Here is a 15,611-nt window from a genome sequence, read left to right as displayed (position 1 = left end):
AATGCATTAGAAATGTGCGGTCATGCATATTTCGTTTCCTTCCATAATTATACAAAGGAGGGTTTTAGATAGGACTACCGATTACTGCACAAGTTAACTTTGTATTAATTATTCTGCACATAGAAGTTCATGTGGCTAAACTGCGGATCTTGCTAACCTGTCTGATACCCGATAACTACGAACAAATTGCTTATAATATCAAATCCATTTAATACTTTGTTGTTTTTTGGGCCAGTACTCACTGGCCTTCATGCTTCTTTACGGCCCTCCCAAAGAAAACATTCTAGAGCCGGGCCAGAGAACAATGCGACCGAATGTTGAATTTGGAATGATTAGCCAGTGCGATTTGTCATTTTTTACACTGACCAAGAGGTGCAAACCTAGATGCTAAAATAACTTAATCGCCACTGCGATCTGTGTAATCCACCCTTTGCTCTACTTACGACTTTGTCTCTGATACCAAATATCGACTATTAAAAGAACTAATGCAAGAAAAACGGATTTGTCCGCAAGCATCCAGTTAGGTCGCAAACTAATCCATTAAATTGTGACGTTTTTTACTAACACTTTGCATAGAATTGCGTCAATTTACTCAGAGCTTTAAGTAGGAAGAAAAAACAGGGGGGGGGTCTCTCAAAGGGGCTCGGCCGATGTGATTAGGGGCGTGGCTTAAAAACACGGAAGCTAAAAATCTATGCTTAGCATAGTGTGCCGCCCGAATGGTATTTTTCTGTTTCTGTCCTTGCATCCAGATATACAATACAAGTAACATTACACCTCCAACTGGCCAGGACTATTGGCTCTGCCAATGGGTGTTAGTTGCATCAGCAAAATAAGCAACAACTACGGGTTTGTTGTAAATAATATTGAAAATGCTTCAGTTCATAAATGATGAGAATGAAATAACTAAAACGAGTCTCTTAGAAGTTACATCAAAGGCAGTGAAGGGTGGTACTGCTGCAGTTAGGATTTTTTTTCTTCAGACTGAGGGTGAGGGCAAAAATGCCCGTCTCAGCACCTGCTTTTTAGAACTGACGGTGCTGAGCACCGGCAGGACCTGGCCCACTTAAAACCCTAAATTTACTATTAAAAAGTATTGCGTTCTGCCTTTTCCAAGGTAGGTCGCATCGTGCTGCGTGCATAATACTCCTTGCGCCGGCGAACAAGACTCACACCCAGACACGCACAGTATTAATTCGGGGGAAAGACTCCAAGTGGTCCCCTCCCATTTATTAGTTCACCCACACAATCCTTGGTTAATCTATGCCTTGGTTCTGTATTCTGATCTCGTGTTGAGAGATTCACGCTCCTCCAACCACACTAGAGAAGCACACCTGTGCAGTAATGCATCCACTGAAGGGCCTGTGTTCGCCCTCATGGTCCCAGGTTCAAATCCTGGCGGATCCGCTCAGCCTTTCACTCTTCTGAGGTCCATAAAACGAGTACCATTGTGTTGGGTAGCAATGAACATGTGTTACTCAATGCCAAGATACCCTTGGGTGAACCCCCGCTTTACAAATACACATTATGCTTATGGCATTGGAGTTGTAACATTAGATCATGGGATTTAGTCAGGGAAGTGAGTCAAGTTTTACCACTGTGAAATTGTTAAAAAGTAAGGCATGACACAGGCGCTAAAAAGACTGACAGGATTAAAAAAAAAAGAGAATTACTGCAGCAAATGGAAATTAAAGTTACATAACAAAATAGGAAAATTACAGGGAGTGTTTCACAAGTGCAATTTAAGAATTGCCAAGAAGATCAAGAAGTAATTTCAACCCACACTGTGCGCATGTTTAAGGAGCAACTTTGGCATGAAAAAACAAGAGAAAGGGCTTGATTCACAGGGGTAAACTTACACTTTTGTGTAATTTTACCACGTTTTGTATTGACAAACTACGAGTTAATAGTAAGTTAAAAGTAAGAGTCTCTGCAGTCATAAACTTACTATTAACTCGTAGTTTGTGAATATAAAAAAAAATGTGTAAACTTACACAAAAGTGAAGTTTACTTTGTGAATCAGGCCCTATGTGTGCAAACAGGCTTACAAAAAGCTAACAGGAATGACAAATATTGTTTTTTATTGAACATGGCATGATAGGAAGTGTATGGGCCCAGTACTCAACTGGAAAATTGGGTAAATCATGGAGGTCAGAGGGAGTGCATCATACTTGGTAAAAAAAGATGAGAGTGATGGAGTTATGAGAGGGAAAAATATGTAATTCAGCTCAGAAACAGGAAGTTGTGTGTCTCCATGTGGCAGTCAGCATTCAGTCAGGATTGTGAGATATACTTGAATCACTTTACAATGGAGCCAATGTTGGAAAATTCTGAAACCAGTAGATGACAGGAATAGCGAGATTGATGCAACTTGGAGAAGGTATGGGAAAGGCTTTAGAGAACTGGTTAAACAGGATAACGGGTTTAATATTAAATTGTATTTCGATACAGCCTTTGAATCGTTGCACAGAGAAGTCCCATGCAAAGCATCTCACAAGGAGTGGGAGTGCAGATGGAAATGTTGGGTATCACGTCCCTGAGTGGAAACAAGTAATTAGAAGTGAGAGATCGGATGTTACTCCTCAGATTGCAGCGGGGTGAGTGGCAGCAGAGGTTACATGTTACTTCTCGGGTTACAGTGGGGTGAGTGGCAGCAAGCAATTAGAAGTGAGAGATTGGATGCACTTCTCAGGTTACAGTGAGGTAGCTGGGAGCACGAATTAGAGGTGAGAGGTTGCATGTTGTCTCCTAGGTTGCTGTGAGGCGAGTGGCCGCAGGTAATCAGAAGGGAGAGATTGGGTGTTATTCCTCAGGTTACAGTGGGGTGAGTGGCAGCAGAGGTCACATGTTACTTCTCGGGATACAGTAGGGTGAGTTGCAGCAGAGGTCACATGTTACTTTTTGGGTTACAGTTGGATGAGTGGCAGCAAGCAATTAGAATTGAGTGATCTGATGTTACACCTTAGGTTACAGTGAGGTGACTAGCAGCAAGTAATTAGAAGTGAGAGATTGGATGTACTTCTCAGGTTACAGTGAGGTGGCTGGCAGCACAAATTAGAAGTGAGAAGTCGCATGTTGTCTCCTGGGTTGCAGTGAGGCGAGTAGCAGCAGGTAATCAGAAGGAAGAGATTGGGTATTATTCCTCGGGTTACAGTGGGGTGAGTGGCAGCAAGTAGTTAGAAGTGAGAGGTCTCATGTAACCTCACGGGTTTCAGTGGGGTGAGTAGCAGCAAGTCATTGGCAGTGAAAGATTGGATGTTACTCCTCGGGTTAAAGTGGGGTTCACCAAAGGTCAAGGTGGAAGCAGTTTTCAGAAATTCTTTCTGAAAAGACACAACAGAGGTGTAAAGGTTTATGTGGTAACACTTGATGCCATTGCAAGTCCCAGATTTCAATCCCCAAGAGGAGCACACGAGGCACACCCTGAAAACCTGAAATGCTAATTTGTGACCTTGAAAGTAATTTCTTCAAAGAGAGCAACATTTTGTATAGTACTTTAAAATTATGTGATATGGATTGATATGTCCCAACATATGAGGAGACGGGCAATGTGAGACGGCAGTGGGTTTTGTAGCAAAAAGGTTTATGCGGGTCTGGAGACCACGGGGTCAGAATGATGTAGGCCACTTGGAGGCATACTAATGGATAACACGTTCCTGGTAAAGGCGTGGAGACTAGAAACTCAATTTTCTTGATATGTTGCACAATTGGCACCCATTCTCAATCTCTCCAGAACATGAACTCTTGCAAGGAGCTCAAGATTAAGATCCCACCAGCTGTCGCAATAAACTTTGAAGTATACCCTGACTCTTGCAGTTAACTTTGACTCTAGCATAGTCTTTGAAGTAAAAACCAGACGCTCTCAATGAACTCTGATTAAAACCCTAGCACTTGCTGTAGACTTTAAGCTAATCCTGGTTCTAGCAGTGAACTTTCAACTATAACCCTGATTCTCACATTGACCTTTAAACCACGATTCACAATCCTTCAATAAACTTTGAACCAAATCCCTGACTCTTTCAATTAACTTTGAATTAGAACCCTGGCATATTCAGAGAACCTTGAACCAAGACTTCTGATTCCAGAATGAGTCTTCACCAAAACTTTGATTCTAACATTGAACTTTAAATTACAATTCCCAGCTCTAGCAAAAAACTTTGAACTAAAACGCGAATTACTCTTTGAACTCTTGACAAAACTCAGAATGAACTTTGCACTAAGGATCTCAACTCTAGAAATGATCACAATGGCCAGGTTCCACAAATGTATGGTATCAGAATATCTAACCAAAATGTATACTGACAGAAACAATGTGTCCTTGTGTGTCCATAAAACGTTTAAAAAAATATTGTCCAATTAGGATAAATATTAGAAAACCTACACAAAATGGGAAATATATTTCAAAACAATACTTAGGCCATGGTATGTCTGTCAGATGACGTTTTTGCTAGTGATATTCTTACATACAACCCACAAAAACATCTTCAGCTTTCTGTTCCTCCTGCCTGACAGACCCCCTCCCTCCTGTCTTGGACTTTACTTGCCCTGATCCTCCTCTGAATCATTGCATTGATGTTGTCTGTCCTCACAATCCCAAACCAACCACCCACTTCTGCCCTACAGCACCTTATTGCCTTTGTTACTTCTCAAAACTCAGACAAAACTTCATTCATACAACTTTTACTTGACTAAAGGAAATTAAGAGATGATACCAATGTCAATGTATACAACTCAAAGAGGTAAGAAGCCACAGAACACGAAACAAAGGTTTTATGAAGAAGATAACACAAAATGGAGGCAGTACAATGAAAATGTATTGGGGTGGGTGAAGTATAAAGAAATATGTATTAACATAAAAGGTCAACACGCGTGACTGCTGCCCAGTGAGTGCAGTCACAACAATTAAGGACAGAAACTGTGAAACCTAGCACTAGAGGGTAAGCTAGGATGACCGTTGATTGTCTGGCCTGGGAGGAGATGGGTCAACGAGATGACTGGCCAAACCTGGTGACTCGTATTTGCTCCTATTATCTTATGTGTATGTGTTTCCATTCTTCGCATGTGAAATATGCCAGCCAGTATCTTCAATGTATTATCTGCTTAGAAATGTTCACTAACTCAAAAAAGTGTGAAAAAGTTAGCAACTATTCTTTTATTCCATTTTTCATATACATTTTTTCCCATTTACATAGGCATTGTACAATTGTTTTAAACCACAAGAATGTTCTATTTTGACATGGACTTGCACTGCCTCCCTCTTCTCTCACTAAGCAGTCAGATGAAACTTTCGTAATCATTTTAGCGATGGCATAATGTTGAAAGGGTCATACATACTAGTTACAACTATCTGTTATGATGCCCTTGCTGCCACAGTCTTGTAATCAAAGGAGCCCTAATTGTATCAAAATCGCAAGATAGGAAGACTGTGACTTTACCACATTTCAAACATGTAATCTGACGGCTGTGCACGAATGTTTGCGGTGGGCATATTAGCCCACTGAGCTGTCTTTCTAGCTTGTATGATGTCCCCGATAAGTACGAGAAGGAATCCTGTACAAGCTTCTGCGGACAGCGCCACTGTAAGGTTGTAAACATGCCTGGAATGATAGGCACATATATATAGTGCCAACACCACTTGGTCTGTCATGTCCACGCTTGGTCACATGCTTTACCTCACATTAAGGCTATTATTTCTGTATCTCCATCACAAACTCTCTCAAGATGTCACTCACCACGTTTGTCTCCCCAATGTGTTCCAGTGGTTCTTCCACACATTCACTACTCATCCTATATTTACTTGTACTATACAATACCTCCTCATCGCCTCATTCAGGCTCCGACCATGAGCTGCAGTTCTAAGAATAGTCTTATGCTGTAAAAATGTTGCCTCTTCTTGTGTTTAATCTATTTACAACTTTACATGTTTCTATAATTTGCCTAATCTCTCTTTCTCTTTTGTGTATACTTGTTACATAGTAGAGACACTCATTTAGAGAAAACATGCTTTCCCAGGGTGGCTCTGAGTTTTGACATCTGGAATGCAGTATCACATGTGTACATCAGTGCTAACTCACGATTTTTCACGTTTTACCAAAATTCTGACCCATTTCCAAGGAATATTTTCACCTGCTTTTTTTTTAAGGATTTGTGCCTGAAAGTATTGTAGCACTTATATCTCATTTGGCAGACAACTGGAGGTTTATCGATTATTCAAGCAGCATTATCGGACCCAGAGGGCAGTCCCAGGTAGTTACTGCACAGGGTTGGAGTTAGAGGCCATGAACTGAAGCGAAAGACTGAATTATATGCCCAGTTATGAGGGAATGATTCATGGGGTCTCAGGCAAGACTGACGACCCTATTACACTCCAGGCTGCATAGCTATGCTGGTGTTCACTTCCCCTTTGATAACATTGGCAATTACATTTTGAGGGGTTTTCACAAAATGTTCTACCATGCGTTTTTCCATGGCACTACCTGGGTACAAGGTCACATGAAGAATTACTCTGTTGTACTATTTAAGTGATTTGACTTCACCATTTTGTTTACTGGAGCAACATGATATTTCTTTTGCAATTAATGTTATGGATAATTATTATTAGCCATCACAACTAAAAGAAAATAATAAAAATTTGTTTTTTTGTTTGTTTACCAGTTCCTTCCTTTTCACCTTCAACTATAAAAGTGCATCAGCATATAACACTTTGGGGCTGATCCGGAGTTTGATGGTTACACCACCAGGCCATAGCAGCAGTAGTGAGGAAAAGCCCCCAAGCCGGTGGCATTTCAAGTGCCGCACTGATTACCGGAGGGCTGGCTGTTTTGCCACGGCGGCAGCATGATTCTGCTCTAGAAAAGAGCCTAGATTCAATGCTGACCGCATTGTTGTGCCTCCAGCAACTCGGGCGCACTGTTGCCATGCACCATGTCATGCATGGGAAACAGAGCGCACACTGACATGAGTGGCATAGGGGGCACAACATGGGCCCTGCTCACTAGCCACTTGGGATTATTTACCATGGGGTCCCTGTCTGTGGCCATTTATCTGCCTTTCTTCCAACCTTTTCCTCAAGGGGACACTGCCAGGGAAAGGCCGGCAGAAAGTAAGTTATAATTATGTTGGAGGTTCATGGCAGGTACCGCCGCCATTGACTGCCACTGTCCCCGCGGCCGCAGCTGCGGGTGCTCAGTTCTTGGGACTGGCGGCGGTCTTGAGGCAGTCCGACCGCACAGATCATAACTGGGCAGTCAGACCTCTGAGGAGTTGGCAATCAGACTGCCACAAATGGTATGGCAGTCCCAAGACAACCGAAATCATAATCAGTCCCTTTGTTACCACATATATTAGAAGTATGAGTTTGGCCGATAACACCGCACTCCTGTACTTCCCCCCCCTATACCTTTTGACAGGTCAATCCTGCCAAAATTATTGTGTAAAATGCTGTAAGAATCAGCATCTGCATTGTGATCCCCATTGTCAGTTAGAAACTCATAATTGGGTGCTATTTGTCGCACCCGGTGAATCCTGACCCCAGCAATGTCAGATTTCATAAGATGAGATGAATATTAGTCTAATTTGAAAAACACCAAGGCTGGCAAGTGCAAATGCTTCTTAATATACCAAACAATATCTAATCAATTTTTTGTAAACAACAACCTCTGTAACAGAAGCACGCAAGCGTCAATCTGAACAATGTGGTAGCGATTTTTATAACATTGGCGTATGTATGCCTAACCAGTGGCCAGATCAAGAACATTTTGGGGGCCTGCTCTGCTTCTGCAACATGCATCAGCACAGACAATTACTGCTTCATATACATATTTATCAGCTGCATAGGAAAGTGAATAATTCTAAAGCCGTTTTGTCCAGCAGCATGGCTGATAGTGCTGACACATCCTGGGAATTAGGTTAGTGATCTGGTTCTTTATTAGAACTCTGCCATCTTCGCAGACAGATGTTAGGCAGCCAAGTACTAGTAATACGTGAGCTGCACCCACACTGGGGCTTGTCTAAAAAATTGCAATGAAATTCTTAGCGAGATATTGACCTCTTAGAAAACCAATAAAAGTATGCTGGTATTGTGTGTCAGCCATATTTACAAAAGTTCAGGATCTTACTATATATAGGATTCTGTAAACCCTGTATAATGCATGCCTCTTGCTTTATAATCGGTGACTAGTGACTCACCCAGTCGCTGATTATAAAGAAAAGACATTAGAACTTGACTAGTATAACTCATTACAGTTGAGTTCTGACTTCACAGTGCCTGCTGCTAGAGCCAGCAGCCAAGGTTAAAGGCAGGTCAGGTTTCAGGGCACAACAGAAGCAGCAGTGTAAAACAACTGAAAATGGAACTTGCTTTTCTTTCTTCTGCTCTATTTTTATAGCTTACAATGAAAAGCAAAGACTATATGTTTATTTGTTTCACTCCTTAGATAAATACTAGAATATTTCTGTGTGTTTCTGCACATTTCGAACTTCTGCAGCTTTTTTTTAACTGGCTTGTATTGAACTGCTTCTAATATGTATTTGCATCAAATATGTAAATGTTTTATATGTATTTTTTTCCACTAGAGGTTTTATTTTTAATTTTCATATTTGCAAACATGTCCACTTTTTTTGCATGAAAAAGCTATGTAACAAGGTTTGTGGGAAAGGTGAGGGTGTGACCATGTATTTTATGGGGTAAAGTACCCCCCCCCTTCTGTACATGATAAAAATAATATGTCACCTCAGAGTTCCATAACTTTATAAAGGAACTTGTCCTTCTGCCTCGCTCCTCTATGCAGTTATAGAACTCGTCTGTGGCTTTCAATTTTCTTTTTTTTTTTTGTTTGCAGAGTTTTATATAGCGCGAACTAGAACCGAACCGAATCAGTTATCAGAGCGCTTTACATAGCACCAGTTATGTTACAGGAGGACACACTTTCATTTTTTAGGCACGGGGAGATTAAGTGATTTGCCTAGAATCACAGGGGGCTTTTGGCGTCGTTACCGAGACTCGAACCCAGATCCCCAGGTCCGAGGTCGAGCGCCTTAGCCGTTAGGCCAACCCCTCTCTCCTCTCCCCTCTCTCTTCTTATAATGTATGGCAGTGGTTACTTTATCCCTTATATTATAATTCATAAAAAAGGTAGAGACAGATTGGCCATCCATGATTTCCAATTCGTGCAAGTGTTCAAATTAACTCAAATTGTAAAATTGCATGCAACTTCGCATGATTTCAACAACTTCATGGTTGTACAAACTGGTATTGGACACTTTGTACTCATAATTTGAAACAGATTTTATTTTCTGTAAACCGTGAGTGCAAATGCCTGTGTCAGCAGAATTTGCTCCTGACCAGTAATCTTTTTTCGGGCACAAATGTGAATTTGCCCAAGATTAGCCCATTCATTATAGTGAAGGTATACAGAGAAATATATAATTCTCCACATATGACATCAGATGCAGCACGTGGAATTTTGCCTTTAAGGAATAGTGCAGATGGTCACTGCGTTGGTGCAGTTACTGGCCTAATGCATGTGCGTAGAGCTTAATCAAGCTTACAGAAGATAATCTGTTTTATGCCTGTGGTCCATTTATAATCCCACCTCCTGCAGTAATTGCAGACTGGTTGGCGAGACCAGTCCATGTTACTGCCAATCATTCACTGCCTTCATTTTTGAAGATGAAGGACAACTCTTTCATTTAACGCCTCAACATCCAGTGCTGGAAATCAGGGACTACTTTGCATTTGTTGCATCTGTGCAGGTGCAACGATGCACTAACATTTCCTTGATTCACCAATGTTGGTGCAATTTTTAACAACATGTGAACTAACGTTTGAGCTGGCCGACCTGTGCAAAATGTTTATGCGCTGGCCTGTCGGTTCTAATGTTCTTTGTGCTTGTTCGATGTGGCAAATGATTATGCAAAACTGCACCCATGGAATCTGATGCATGCAAATAGTTTAAAGTCTAGGAGTGCTTTTGTTTTAATAATTGCGGCACCCCTAAGACTGAACTTTGCAACCTCTGAGTGATAAAAAATTTGACATTTGCCCAGTTACAAAGACAGATTGATTATACAGTGCTTTTATGCCAAGTATTTCTTAGGAAGTTGCATTTAGCCCTTTTCATTTTTGCCCCTGGAGTACATACATCTTCACCTTTTACTTACTTTGTGCTCAGCATAATTCTTTCCATGTGACACCTACAGTCGCTTTTCTTAACAAAGTGCTCCTCTCATCTGGCTGAAAGAAGTGCCAGGACTGGGTGTCTTACTTTATAGAAGCAGATCATATGTTTTTTATCCTCAAGGTGAACATTTTAAGATACAGTCCCTAAACTGGCACTTCAAATCATTTATAACTATTTTGATAATGTTACAATATTACTTCTGTTGTTTCAGGTCGTTCTCTGGTAAGTCTGAAAGCTGTAGCACAGCACACTGTATCCCAAACAATGGCAAGGGCAGGTTGCAGATCTCTTCCCAGCAGTCATTCTCTGTGTCGTAGCCCACAACGTTCTGGGTGGGCACTTGACACGAGTCTTGCCATTTCTTACCACCAAGCAGGAGCACCGTTTCCTCCACCACCACCAACCCATAGCAGAAGCGATCGTGAAGCAAGGGCCTCAGACGTGTCCACTGGTTTCTCACTGGGTCATACTTTTCAATGTCACAAAACGGCTCATAAATCCCTAAGAAGGTAAATATGCCATCATTGACAGTGGCCATTTGGTGCCCAAACCGTGCAATGGACATAGATGCTTGCTTCTTCCATTGCCCGTTAGGGATATTCAAAGAGTACACATCCTTGGTGGTATTCACTAGTTCCGCACACTTGCCTCCAGAAATGTAGATGGTCTTCTGGTAGACTGTGCAGGCATGTCCATGTATAGGGGAAGGTAAATCTTTACTCTTGATCCACTTATCGCTGTGAATGTCATACACTTCAACCGACGCATGAACTGACCCTTCACCCCCTTTCCCTCCAATTGCAAAGATGTTGTTGCCAACAACGCAGCAAGAAAACTGAGATCTGTGCTCCAGCATGCCAACAATCTGTACCCACTTGTCAAATCTTGGGTCATACCGATGTACCATATTTGAAGGCATTTTAGCAGTGCTCTTATTGTCATCACTCTCATGGCCTGAAGTTTCTCCTCCAAGTATGTAAAGAAAGTTACCTACAACACAAACACAATGATTTTTCAAACTGAGCGGTATCTGTGTTGCAGTCCTCCATTTGTGATTATAAACATCAAAGGCAAGGATGTCACTAACAAGCCTCTCATTTGAAGTTTCCCCACCAACCAACATTATCCACATTTTGGGGTTTCTTAAGGTGCAGTACTTGTCTTGCATGAGGGGTTGTTTGAAAGCAGAAGCATGGTAGTTTATTGCTTTTATGATTTGACTTTTTGTAGTTGCTGTTAATGGAACAGCTGAATGGGAATAGACTTTCCTTAAATACTCCACAGGTACAAGGCCAAATCTAATATGCTGAAGTAATTCTGTAGTGTACTTGGATCTGGACTTGTGGTATTGCAGCCATTCCAGGACCAGGTCCAACAAGCAGAGTTCTTTTATTTTAGGTATATGGTCTGATTTCACTACAGCCAAGAGTGATCGGAAGTTCAGCTCAAGCAATTCTGTTGACTCCAGATCGTACTCAAGAAGCCGCCATAGGTTACTAGTGATGTACTTTTCTGCAGCTGATAGGGCATCTGGAAGGTAGAACTTGAATGAAACATTAGCAAAGAAGCAACAGTTCTCCAGGTCAATCCTGTTCACTATATAACGACTGCAGAGAGCGAGGGCTTCAGGCACCTGCAGATAGCTGGCCGCCTCCAGAGTGTCCTCTAGCGTCTGCAAGGAAAGAGACAGCCAGGATGTGTAGATGAAATCCAAAATATGCTCCAGACCAGTGGCTGAGACAACTTTCAGGGGGATGACAGTGGCTTTAGATTCCCTGGTGTAGTCCTTAAACATTGCCCTGAAGTAATCACTGGTGCATGCCAGGAGAGATTTGTGGGCAGGGAACTCATGCCCATTGACCTTGAGTAAGACATCACACAGAAAACCCTCTGTCCGGAGACTCTGATACTGGCTTAGGACACTGCCACAGTGAGACTTACAAAATGCCAGGAAGTAACTCATACTGCATGTTGGCAAGGCAGGACAGAAGAGTCAACGGTTCCTCATCACATCCCCAACTTATTCGGAAAAGTGCAAAAACAGCGAAAACCGTTTGCAGAGATGAATGTAGGACAATATTCTGCAAGCATGCATGCAATGACTCACATGATCCCCACAGTAGATAAATATTTCAGGATGTTTCCTTCTCATCTACTGTGCATTGCAAATGGTTGAGCAGCTATGCTTGTCATCAGGAATGTGGCCAAGGAGGCAAAAGGTCACAGGATGGGATCTTTAATGATCAAATATGAGGTCCCCTCTTTTGGGAAACAGATCAAACTCATCCTCTGCTGTGATCGACAGAAGAGTGCATCTCCAATTGCTCTGCAAGAAAGACTCTGACAGTAGAGGTGGGCACCCCATTGCCTCTTCAGTAGGCACCGCGAGCCAGTCCGTGTTCATGCTGAGCTTTCCTGTGGATGCAGTCGCTGCTCTCCTCTGGATAAGGGAACCAGACTTCTCTTGTTTTTATCGTTCAGTTCGACACCCGCCACTTGCACTTCAGGATAGGTCTATCTGAGGACAGTGCATATCTTGATGAGTCACCGTGAAGGGTTGGCAGGAATCTGAATAGGCACTTGATTCATGACTGCACCATCACTCATAGTTACAAGAATAGCCATGCTCGCTCACTGCCAGCTGCAGTGTCCCAAGACCAGATCTCTGCCTGCCAGGGAAGGAGGGAATGGAACAACAAACATTTCCAGGCTCGCCAATTGGGCCTGCTGGCCTGACTGGAGCCGGGCCTATTTTCACAAAAGTGCAGCGGCTCAAGCGTGGAGTATGGGATAAGGTCCAATCTGATTGCAGGACACTTTAATCAAACACATTTGATGCCTACTATATACATCCCAGGAGCTAATATTTTGGCGATCTGAACTTTATAAAATCTACCTATATAAAACTACTGACTTAAAATTTAACCACAATTTCTTATTTTTCACAATCAATTTTTTTACTTTGAGCTTTTTTCTGATGGTTATGTATTTTGGGGACACAAATGTATGCATTTCTTAGTTAATTTTATTGCATGGGTGTTTAAAAATCACTCTTTAACAAATTCGTACTTCGGTTACCTATTTATGCGAAGAGCCGTGTAAACAAGAAGAGGCGGGGGTCGTATAGAAGTACCTACATCTGTTAAAAGAGAATGTTTAATATGGACGATATTTTGTGCATATTCAGTCCCTATTTTTCTCAGTAGGCCTGTGCTAAAGCAAAACGTGCTGCTACTTTTTGACTGGCTTCCTTCATAATTAACACTATTGCCGATACATTGTATCGCTTTGCGGTGCTACCACGGTCAAAAGTACAAACCATTCCCACGTAAACGTAGCTTCCTCCGTAAAAATATGCATTTATCTACAGCCATCTCGCTGGTGAGAAAAGCTACGACAGTTAAAAAGTCAGTAGGTCTGGCCTTTAACTTCAGTGCTTGTTAATTGGTGCCGCATTTACAACTTCGACGACTTTGACTTTCCCGTTCCCGCAACCATCATACACAATTCAAATCACCGAGTGAAATAAACTGCCGAGACAAACTTTCCCAAGCTGAACCGTGTGTGACCCCACGCTGCCCTCCCCGATGATTGAACGTAGCAACACCTGCTGTTTTACGCCACAAGCTTGTCGGGTGTGCAAAAAACTAAAGCCAATCTACGTAGTTTTAAAAGCTACGTAGCGAACACGATAAACGTCAACATGTGACTGACAATAAGGTGAAGAAATGCAGTCAAATAATGACGTGGTTTGTTGAAAAAGAAGTAGGTTGAATACACTTTTCCGTGTATGGTAGAAAGACGTGGAAAATAACACACGGAAAGAGGAAAGCAGCGAATGTACCCCGGATAACCAGGGTTATGGTTGTTGCATGTAATGCCGGTAACTCGGCCTGGACGTTAATGCATGGTAAAGGCAGGATAATTACAGAGACGCCACACACACTGACTCTCGTTCTGACCTGAAGTTACGCGGCTCACGCCCCCCGTCCCTTCTTTTATAGCCTCTGACCCTACGTCACGGACGTGACCATCGGGAACCAGAGGGGAGGATCCTTCCTCACAAACACCACTCCTGGGATTAGCACAGTGAGCTTGACCAGTGAAGGCATGGGATTCTGTGTCTGAATATAGTATAAAGCGGGGCTTTAAGTGGGCTGAGCACCGGCAGTTTTTTTCAGGGGGCCTCGAAATGGGTCTCTATCGGGCTCTGTTTTGAGCCCTGGTACAGGCGGTCCGTTTTTTTTGCAGACTGCTCTGACATCGGAAAAAAGTGCCAGGGAGCAAAACTGCCCGCCAGAGACACGTTTCGAGAAAGCAGGCACAATGATGTGTGTGCTCACCAGGTGGGCAACTAGAGCCAAATTCCGGGGGGGGGGGGGGGGGGGCTGAAAAATATTTCGGGGGGGGATAATTCTTCCAACCACAGACAGAGTGGCTGCAAGAATGGGTGAACACAACAAAAGCCTCATTTACAATTAATGGTCTTTTAAAGACCTGTTAAGTACTCGGGTGCAGCTGCAATTAGATGCTCGCCAACCCGCGAAGACGTGTCAGCCCGGGCTGACACACACGGCAGGGTGTGGGCTGAAGCCCCGTGAGCCCAATGGGTGTTGCACGCCTGGTGCTCACACTGCTCACTTCACTTGCGAAGAAGTTACGGCATGACATCTTGCCTGGTGTGTGTTGTGGGCAAGGGAAATCCTTTAAAGAGTGATTTTGTTTCTGGATTTCCCTTCTCTTCTTGAAACGCAAGAGCAGCAACATTGTCCTAGTGTCACCAGGGCTTTAAGTGGAAGCTTTTTCAATATAAATGTAACAAGCCGTAGTTGCAGCTTATTTATCTTATGCAACTAATAACCATTGACAAAGCCAATAGTCCTGACTTGTAGGTATGATGTTACTTGTTGTATCACATATCTGTATGCAATGACAGAAACAGAAGTCTGGCGGCACACCATGCTAAACACAGATTTTTAGCGTAAGTGCTTTAAAGCCACGCCCTTAATTACATCGGCCTACGCCCCTTTGAGAGACCCCCCAGTTTTTTCATCCTATTTAAAGCCCTGGTATAAAGAAAGATCGCCTTTCGTTAATTTTGTAACTCAAAATATATTTACAATGATATCAATCATCCGACTCGACTGGGAGTAGAATTTCTGTCCACTGTAAAGAGTTAGAGATAAAGAACAGCAAGCATACAAACAGCTAGCTCCATACTGAAGAGGAGTCTTCCTACTCAAGATTCCTTGCGGGTTTAACTTGATCAAAGAGACCGACTCCACTGTTATTGGGAGTACCCTCATCCATATCTCCAGCACCAACTGAGGCAGGAGGAAGAGCGCATCCCGCCATGGTCATCACTACTCAGTCCTGCCAAGTACCACGTATACGGCGTTAGACTAACGCATTTCAGTGTGGTGGTCCGCA

At 42.7% G+C, this 15,611-nt stretch overlaps 1 protein-coding gene across 1 annotated transcript; it reads right to left on the bottom strand.

Moving 5' to 3' along the window:
• Positions 1–10,214: 10,214 nt before the first annotated feature.
• On the bottom strand, positions 10,215–12,652 carry KLHL34 (kelch like family member 34). The gene has a single exon (XM_078657848.1). The coding sequence runs from the start codon at positions 12,142–12,144 to the stop codon at positions 10,375–10,377; it is 1,770 nt and encodes a 589-aa protein (XP_078513974.1). The 5' UTR covers positions 12,145–12,652; the 3' UTR covers positions 10,215–10,374.
• Positions 12,653–15,611: the final 2,959 nt, after the last annotated feature.

This window comes from Lissotriton helveticus, chromosome 8 (genome assembly GCF_964261635.1).
Source record: "Lissotriton helveticus chromosome 8, aLisHel1.1, whole genome shotgun sequence".
NCBI classification, from domain to species: domain Eukaryota; kingdom Metazoa; phylum Chordata; class Amphibia; order Caudata; family Salamandridae; genus Lissotriton; species Lissotriton helveticus.
The sequence above is the reverse complement of the archived record's forward strand: the minus strand, read 5'-3'. Positions and strand labels throughout refer to the sequence as shown.